The sequence below is a fragment of the Porcisia hertigi genome, chromosome 33 (genome assembly GCF_017918235.1).
Source record: "Porcisia hertigi strain C119 chromosome 33, whole genome shotgun sequence".
NCBI lineage: Eukaryota > Euglenozoa > Kinetoplastea > Trypanosomatida > Trypanosomatidae > Porcisia > Porcisia hertigi.
In genome coordinates, this window is record NC_090592.1 from 135,490 (window position 1) to 145,000 (window position 9,511).

The 9,511-nt window shown below is 53.6% G+C and overlaps 2 protein-coding genes across 2 annotated transcripts in view; both read right to left on the minus strand.

Annotated features, from left to right (window-relative positions):
* Nucleotides 1-860: 860 nt before the first annotated feature.
* Nucleotides 861-2,504, minus strand: JKF63_02043 (uncharacterized protein; the record flags this gene model as incomplete). Its single annotated transcript, XM_067898086.1, has 1 exon — nucleotides 861-2,504. One exon carries the CDS (start codon nucleotides 2,502-2,504, stop codon nucleotides 861-863), a length of 1,644 nt encoding a protein of 547 aa, XP_067754243.1.
* Nucleotides 2,505-8,864: 6,360 nt separating this feature from the next.
* The window catches only part of JKF63_02044 (uncharacterized protein), a gene marked incomplete at both ends in the record, with an annotated part of 1,842 nt that continues 1,195 nt past the window's right edge, over nucleotides 8,865-9,511 (minus strand). Inside the window, one exon of the mRNA XM_067898087.1 lies at nucleotides 8,865-9,511. This exon is cut by the window's right edge and continues 1,195 nt beyond it. Coding sequence (XP_067754244.1) covers nucleotides 8,865-9,511 — 647 coding nt within the window.

Sequence of the window (9,511 nt, forward strand, 5' to 3'; positions counted from 1 at the left end):
GTGTGCATGTACGTGCGTTGGTGTGCCTCGAAAGAAGTGAAGTGATGAGAGCCCAGAGGGAGCAGCAGAGGCGGGAGGTGTATAAACAGCAAATCAGTCCAGGTGGAGAAGCAAGACCGGTTAGAGCCCGCCCCGGCTTCACTATCGAAGCTCGAGAACGTGCAAGAGGCCGTGAGTGAGCGCGCCTCCACGCGAAGTGAACGTATTCTTTTTACAGAGTGTGTATAATATCACACCACCATCGTCTGGAGTTCCACACACGCATCTTCGCGTTTACTTTCCCACATCTCCCCCCTCTTAGCCCCCTTTGTTCGTCTTGCTTTTGATTGCAGCTCTCGCAAGCGCTGTCAATAACCGCATAAAAATTGCGATGCGACGAAATCGAGAGAGGGAGGGGGAGAGGGGGGGCGGAAGGGATCCACAGATCGATCTAACGGAGCGCGAGAGAGGGGGAGGGGGGGTGTACCCCCCCCCTCGTTTTACTCCTCCCTGTTATCACTCATGCGATATAGAAGTTTGTCCTTTTCTCAAGCGTCCATGCGCGCTACAAGTGACAACACGAGGAGACAGAATGACATCACCTCCGCCCACGACATGCGCGCAAAGAGCGGGCAAACGGCATCTGGCGCCTACATCTCTCCTTCGGCCAGGCCTCGACATTCCCCTTTCTTGTTGACGTTGTTCCCAACGTGCTTTTCGTTTAGTTTTCGTTGCCTGTCTGCACCTGGCGCCGCTTGGTACACAAACGAATCCGTGAACCTCATAACGAAGTTCTGGTAGCCACCACAGCGCGGTTCACCACCCCCTCCCCTGTCTATTTAATTATGCACGACAAAGTCACACGGACGGGTGCTTCCTCATCAAGAAGGAAGCCACGCTGGGGTCCATAGACGCAGTCGACTGTCATCGCCGCCGGTGACGATACAATTGGCCCATGGACTGGCGGCAAGTCCACGTTGAATAAAGCTCGGTTGCGTTGTTACAGTAGAGGCAACCTCCCCGGTATAAACACAGTAGCTGTGCACGGCCAGAAGGGTAGAGTCATGGCAGTGCACGTGGCTTTCATTGGCAGAGAACACGGCTCTTATGCTACGATGTTCGCACTTGGTGGGCTCACCGAAAGAAGTCACCTCTGGGCTCTGGTAGTTTCTCGACGTTGCATGGAGACGCCGAAGGTCCCACAGACGTGCCGTCGAGTCCATACCTGCCGTCAGCACAACGTTGCCGGTTCGGCTATACGAGACGCTCGTAACGGGCACGCCCGAATGCGCGTTCTCAGCACGGTAGATCACGCGCCCACTCACACCATCGTACAGCATCCAGGTGCCATCAAGACTTGTGCTCATCATAGTTCGCCCGTCGGGAGCAAAACACACCGACGAGAGTGCGGCGCTGTGCTGCGCGCCACGATCGGTCGGCCGGTACGATGTAGCAGCGGTGCCGCTGTCCCCGCTCTCCCACTGTGGCCCTGAATGTGCCATCGATGACGCGTAGGTTCCAGGGGGAGTGAGCACCTTCTCTGTACGCACGTTTATCAGCCGAGGCAGATGGTGATTCGCTGCAACGACGATGTAGTCGCCAGAGGGGTGAAAGGAAGCATCGCGAATAGGGACGGTGTCATGAATTTTCAGCACCACCTTCGAGTCCGGATATGCGTAGTTGTGCAAATACACATCACCATCGCGTCCACCCGAGAGTATGATTGGGTTCGTGGGATGAAAGCGCATGACCTCTACGGACTGTGAATGACCGTGAAAGCGGCGCGCCATCGCCAGCTCTGTTACCTCGTTGGCGTTGCGGGTAGCTGACCCTTTCGGCGCAGTCTCGCCGTTGCCGAAGCTCACAGCTTCACGGTTTCCATCGAGCGCTCTCGCACGGTTCGCGGCGCGCACCTCATCCAGTGCGCTCAAATCCTCAATAGTCTCCAGTGCGAAGATGGCTGCAAGTCCGTTGGTGCCGGCGCAAGAAACGTACGCGCCATCCGCGGAGAAAGAGATGTCTCGCACAATGCCGCCAAGTGAAGCTGACATGAAGCGTTCTCGCATGCGCAGGCATCGTCGTCCCACCGACCACCGGCTGGACAGCGACAGCGGCATGTACAACTTCGACGCGCTCAGAAAACGTTCCACCACCTGCGTGGAGTGAAACTCCTCCTCCGCTCGCCGCTCCATCTCATCAACACTCAGACCAGCTGCCACCACACGTGCGAGGCGGTCGCCCTCATCCTCCACATTGCCCACCACGACACCAGTGGCGTCACAGACGGCGGACGCAGCAGCGAGATACCCGTCGTGGTGAAGCTGACGCACCACCATCTGATAAATTTCACGAGAAAGGGGATCCACCAGGACCCCTTGGCGAGGGCGTTTGCGGTGCGGCTGCGAACCACCAGCCATCACCTCCGTGTGCGGTCGGCCCGTGGCTGTAGCAGGTGGCGCTGCTGCCTCGCCACGTCTGCCTCCGGGGCGCGTCGAGGCTCCACGCAAATCAGATGGAGCAGACATCCCAAGCACTGATCCGTAGACAAGAGGGCGAAGTAAAATATGGAACGATGCGTATCCTGCAAAGAAGCGGCGTGAATGTGCACTTTTCAGATATGCCCGCAATCGCCAGAGTGCGGCCCCCCACCCACACCCACACCACTCGTTTTTTTGTTCTCGACGCACCCGTCAATGCGCCTCTAGTCCCTTCCTTTTCAGCGCCTCTTCAGTCTTTTCGCAAGGCACAAACAAAACTCGACGAGACTCTGCGATGTAGATGAGAATCGATATATATGAGCTGTGGGTAAATGACGTGATACGCTCCGTCTGCTTCGAGGCACTGTGCACCGAGCCCCACACCAAGCCCCCAGCCACATTGAGGCATAACAAATAGGTACGGAAACAAAAACGGGCGAAGAGAAGGCGGACATAAGTAGAGGATCAATGAATGAGGACAGAGGCCGCGGGAGACATTCGCGTGAAAATAAAACGCGGAACAACGTGCGGATAAGTTCGCTCATAAGCGCGCCGCGTGCGCACTGTGACAAAGAAAGCAAATGGAACGAAAATAGTGGGCTCCGAACTGAACAAAAACACCACAAACACGCGCACGCACGGCGCCTGTCGAAGCATGCACGCATCAGCTGGTAGTGCATGTTATCCTTGTATCCTCACAGCGCGCAGCGGTCCACCGCCACGCGCACGTCAGAGTGAGTATTGATTTGTCTGCATCATTGTCGCTATACACACACACACACACGCACAAAACCAAACAAGGCCCAGCGCACATCAGAGATTGTTCACCCATGAAATACAGTAGTTAATCAGGCGCGCACAGCCGGCAGCTACGCGACATGCGTGTTCGCACACTCTGTACATCATCACACGCGCGCTCAAGGGCACTACCCGCACACAGCAACAACAGCATACGCACATCCAACGCGCATCTAGCACCACCGATTGGACACAGTCGCCAAGGTTGCAAGGGCGTCATCCTGCCCGGAAGGTGCAGGCGGCAGCCACAACACCACATACACACACACACACGCACCAGCACGCCCGGAGCTTCATCCTCGGATATCGGTGTAGTATAGTATTCACTTGCATCACATGTAATCATCGACGGTCGTTAGGTGGAAGACGCAATGTAATCATGCAGCTCGGAGGCGGCAGCACCGCCGCGTCGACACACACACATACGCGCGCACGCACGGCGCCTGTCGAAGCATGCACGCATCAGCTGGTGTTCTTGAAAGTTACACAGTCGCTCACGGACCACGAAAGGCTCGGTAAATGTGCAAACAATAACTCATCCAGTCATCACAGCGTGCCACCTACACACACACACACACACACAAGCGCCACGTCGCGCTCCAGCGCAGCTCGGGTCGCACACGCACACGCGACCACGACGCCCGCGCGCCCCACAGCGAGCCGCAACGCAGCTGCACCACGGCAAGCAATCGTCGCGCGGTGCTAGCCCGCCACACCTCGGGGGGTGGCGGCGGCGGCACCACACACAGCAGTCAGCGACCATCAGCTGGTAGTGCATGTTATCCTTGTATCCTCACAGCGCGCAGCGGTCCACCGCCACGCGCACGTCAGAGTGAGTATTGATTTGTCTGCATCATTGTCGCTATACACACACACACACACACACACGCACAAAACCAAACAAGGCCCAGCGCACATCAGAGATTGTTCACCCATGAAATACAGTAGTTAATCAGGCGCGCACAGCCGGCAGCTACGCGACATGCGTGTTCGCACACTCTGTACATCATCACACGCGCGCTCAAGGGCACTACCCGCACACAGCAACAACAGCATACGCACATCCAACGCGCATCTAGCACCACCGATTGGACACAGTCGCCAAGGTTGCAAGGGCGTCATCCTGCCCGGAAGGTGCAGGCGGCAGCCACAACACCACATACACACACACACACGCACCAGCACGCCCGGAGTTTCATCCTCGGATATCGGTGTAGTATAGTATTCACTTGCATCACATGTAATCATCGACGGTCGTTAGGTGGAAGACGCAATGTAATCATGCAGCTCGGAGGCGGCAGCACCGCCGCGTCGACACACACACACACACACACAGACCGTGCTAGAACATGCATTGTCACCAGACGGTAGGCATTGGGTGACTTCTCTGCTTTTCTCTCTCTATTGTGAACCCGAGCGGCGAATCAAAGAGGAAGCCATCGAGCGCGGCGGTTTCGGCGAGCGCTCCTCTTGTGGAATCTTAAAGAGAAACGTGAAAGACTGATTTCCGAGATGGACTGCCTGCACACCTGTTGTAGGGGCAGGAAGCGGCGGGGTTGGCAGGTAGTCCGAACTTTGTAGGGAAGGAGGGGGGGGAGCGCCTCCTGGAGTAGCGCTTCGAGTACATCGTTTGCGTGAACCGCTGGTTGGCCCTGCAGGAAGGGGTGTATCGCCTCTTTCTTTCTGGTTTTCAAACATGGGGCCTAAACATGTGTACCGTGCACACAAGTTCCCCGGATCCTGGGGTGTAGCCGGGCAAAGAAAAACGCTTACTGCAACTGTTTTTATCTCAGCCATCTTTTCTGTAAGTTACTCCGGTAGGCACGTGAGCTCTTCGTGGTCGCCGTGGCCTCTGCCCGAAAGTGCGGGCCTCTCCTCCCATATGTAAACCCCTCGACAAGGCTCAACTAGGCCAACCAATGCGCCATACTCCCCCCAGCAGGCGATGTCCTTTTATATGGGAAGAGTGGCAGCGCTGCCTCGTGATCCATCTCATTTTTCGGGGAAAATCACCTTCAGATACTCCTGGGTCCTGGATTCAGGTTTTGGTTTGGGCGATAACAACGCACTTGTTGCTCTGAGGATAGTGCCCAGCAGCTTTGAGTTTTGGCTCGGCTAGTCAAACTTCTGCAGAACTTTGTTCTTGGCCCAAGCGCGGATGTGCTCCACATAGCCACGACTCGCCCAAATCGTGGATGAACAGGAGTGGTGTCAGCAAAACCACCGCAAGATGGTTTGTCCCCCATAAACCACACCGAGACCGTGTCGAATGGCTAAAAAAAAGGCGCTCAAAGCCTTGCTGGGTATGACATCAAACGGTAAAGTCGAAGGGGCCGCTCACCACTGGACACGCTTTCGTTGCCTGTGCAGAGGTCTGCCGTGTATCGGTTCGCTTGACCTATGCTGCCAGCTGGACAATACGTTTGATATGGGTCATACGTATATATCTGCATTATAATATCGGCATTGTACTACTTGAACGCGGAAGAGACGCTTTGTCAAAGCGCCTGCGAAGCCCGCCGCTTTGTGCACGCGTGCGTGTGTCCGCTCGTCAGAAGTACTCCTCAGCAGACAAAAATTAATCCTCTATAAACACTGCCAGACCTCGTCACAAGCCGGTATCCGCTTCCCCTCACGGCTACGGGTGCAAGCTCCTCCCCCGGATCCCTTTCCGAGCTGCACAAAGGCGGAAGTTGTGGATGCCGTCACCGAGACTACAGATATACGCATCGGAGACCTCTGTCGTCTTCCTCCGCGCTTCAAGAGCTTCATCGCCTGGCGTCAGTCTCCGCATGAGCGGGCAGTCCTTTTTTTTCCCTCTCGCCTTGGAAGCGTATTAGGGATGCGATTAACGACCAATACAATCGTTGTTGAGCTCCGCACAGATGAGGTTGCACGAAGCGCAGTCCTGCATGAGGAATCACCTTCTTCACAGCTGGTTTTTCGGCATCATACCATTGAGGTTCATGGGGAAAGCACAGGCATCCTGCCCCGCCCCGCCCCGCCCCGCCGACCTCGGAACCGCAGCCGCGAGCTTAATGTTCTCGCCTGAGTCGACTCCTCTTGTGTGAGTGAGAGATGGGGAAAAAATTTGGACCGATGGGGTGTTGAGAAGTGTTGGCGTCAGTGTACTACCTTTTCTGTGGTTCTCAGCAAAGAGCAGGCGCACTCCTCAATGGCTGACGTATGAGGAAGGGAGAGGGGCGGAGAGAGCGAAGTGAGTTTTAGATGCCAGCATTTAACCGTTTTGGGGCTCATCGTCACCACACAGGTGGGCATACCCACACGAAAAGCAAGACCGCGGTCGAGGCAGAGAGCCACGAATGACAGACAACCAAAAGCACGCACCCGAGGGGGAAGGGGGGGGGGGGGCAACGACACTGAAAAGGTGTGCAGGTCGGAGTGCGGCCCTCAAGAGAGAGAGGACGGCGGAGACGAAGGATCAATAGGAGGAGACACAAACAAGCGAGAAAAGAGGAGAAAACAAGAAGATGTTTAGAGTAAATATAGAGGTGTATGTGTATATATGTTGTTATGCATACTGGGCAATCACCGACGGGAGAGGGGGGGAAGCACATGGAGTCGGATATACACGAAAATTTTTCAGGCAATGACCAAAAAAAAAAAGACACGAGCAGTGAAAAGAAAAAAACTTTAGCGTGTCGGTATGTCCGCTTTGAAGGAGCATGCATACGAGTCCGAGTGCGTAACCTATCAAAATAAATAAATAATGAAAGATATGAGCACAGGCGCCCCGTCACCACCACAAACTCAAAACATAACCCCAAAAGTTTAATAATAATAATAGTGTGTGTGTGTGTGTGTGTGCCGGTAGCACAGACACAAATGCCACAGAACTCGAAAAGGAGATTCCACTCTCCCCTCCCCTCCCCTTCGCTTCAGTGCATGCACTGACATCCGAATGATCGTCACACTCAGTAGACCATACGGACCCATGCGTTTTTTTTAATGATGTGAATTTTCTTTTTTTTGGGGGAAGAGGGAGGGGGGGGGGAAGGGGGGGAGGGGGGGGGGAGGGGACTTACAAGCACGAGTGTGTATGCGTATATCAGCGCTCGTGTAAACCAGTGCGTCTCCCCTCCTTTCCTAAAATGTCCTCCCACCACCACCACCACCACCCCGCTCCTCCTCAATCGCCGTACTTCGGTAAGGCAAAAGTAGAAGAAAAGGAGAGGGAGGACACGAAAGATGATGCAAATACAAGACGTCACAGAGGAAGGGATAAAGCGCAGGTATGTGATATCATCGCGCGTAGCCCCACAGAGTGCCGGCAGGAGATCGAAATAGAAGAAAGGGCAATAGAAACAAAAAAATGAGAGAAAGGGAGTGAAGGGGATGGGGGTGGGGAGGATGGGGGATTGAGATGATGAGAGTAACCAAAAAAAAACTCATGGGAACCTATCACGAGATGATCTTCTAGCCGGCATTACATGCAGGCAAAAGTATGCGTGTGCGTTGGTGTGCGTAACACTCAAAACGTTGAAAGAAATGAAAGGCAAGACTGAACAGAGAAAATTGAGCCCCCCTTTGTTCTCCTACCTTATCCCGTTATGGCAGCGACACCCGTATTGTGGCGGGTGGGCTATCATCGTCAAACACGAGTGCTCCAGAGCCTCAGCGGTGACGTAGCTCCGTTTGGAAAGGGGGGTGAAAGGAAAGGAGGGAGAGCCTGTCCGCGGTGTGTGTGTGTGTGTGTGTGTGTCAACGAGAGTACATTGGGGCTTAGAAAACATCTGCAGAGAGGTGTGGTGGGACTTTGAAATGGAAACAAAAACAAAAAAGAGAAAAAGAGTAGAACGGGGAAATAGCGGTGAAGAAACTCACTTGCGGTCGCTGCTGTTGGTTTAAAGCAAAGTTTTATGGATGGGGGAGGGGGGAGTGATGGAGAGGAGGGGAGAGGGGAGGGTGAGGGTGAGGGTGAGGGGGCGAGAAGAGAGGAGAGGAGAAACAATGTGAGAGTATAAAAGATAAACCGGAAATTTTGAAAAGGTCAAAACGAATGTATTCAAACAAACAAAAGCGAAAAAAAAGGAGCGCACACTCATAAATCAATAAATATTGATATATTTATATATAACGAGAAGAATATATATATATGTGTCGATGTGTATACATTTAAAATTATTTTTTATATAGGTGGATGTATATGAGTGTATATATCTATATATATATGTGTGTATATATAGATATATACATCTATACATGATACACATGAATCATGCATAGGGGAGTAAGCCAAGCCAATAAAAAGACACACAAGCAAATCGGGAAAGACGACGACATTGTGAAAAGGTTTGTAACGCTCTGCACCTTTACGGTTGTATGCACATATCGCAGAAAAGAAAAAATAAAATCGATTCTTTTTTTTTTAATGGAGGAAAGAGAGAGACGCTGAGTTGTGCAGGGGGGGGTTGCGTCTTGTCTTGGTTACGGCGCACAACGGAGCAGTAAGGGGAAAACGCACTCTTGCCTTCCCCATCAAGACTGGGCCAGCGCACTCGAGCTCACCGCTCTCACACACACACACATACATACACAGAGCGATAAAAACTTGGCGCAAGCGCGTGCCCCACAACAGATGTAACTACACTATGTTGCCTCTGTCGCGTTGTCCTCCCGCACTGCTGCTTCATGAACAGTATCCGTCCCCTCGGACCGTAGCACTTCCCACGGCTGCAAAAACACGTACTCGATGACACAAGCCACAACACCGATGCAGCCGAAGAATATGAAGGCCACAGCCTGGCCCTTGTTTGGGTTTCCTGACGGACCGCCGGAGATGCCCTCTGTCGCGATCGGATAGCAGATGTTGATGATCAGGTTAAAAATAAACATCACGCCAACCGTGATGGACGAACCAATCGACCGGAACGACTCGGGAAACACATCCACCGCGAGAACATAAAAGCACGGGCCAACACCCATCTCATACAGCGCAATGAATATGGCAATGCCAGTAATGGCAACGCCACTAACGACCTTATCCGACTTTGTGACGCCGGGGTACACCGGTACGCCACCGAAGAAGACGCAGAACAGAGACCCGAGAAAGCCGCAGAAGAGGAATAGAGACCGCATCGAGAACCTCCTTGAGAGCGGGATAACGCAGAATGTTGCAAGCATGTTCCACGTCATGACAACGATATTGCCAACCAAAGGTTGCAACCCGAGGTTTGACATGATAGTCGGGGCGAAGTTCATGTTCGCGTTGATGCCGGTCAGCTGTGCCACGCACG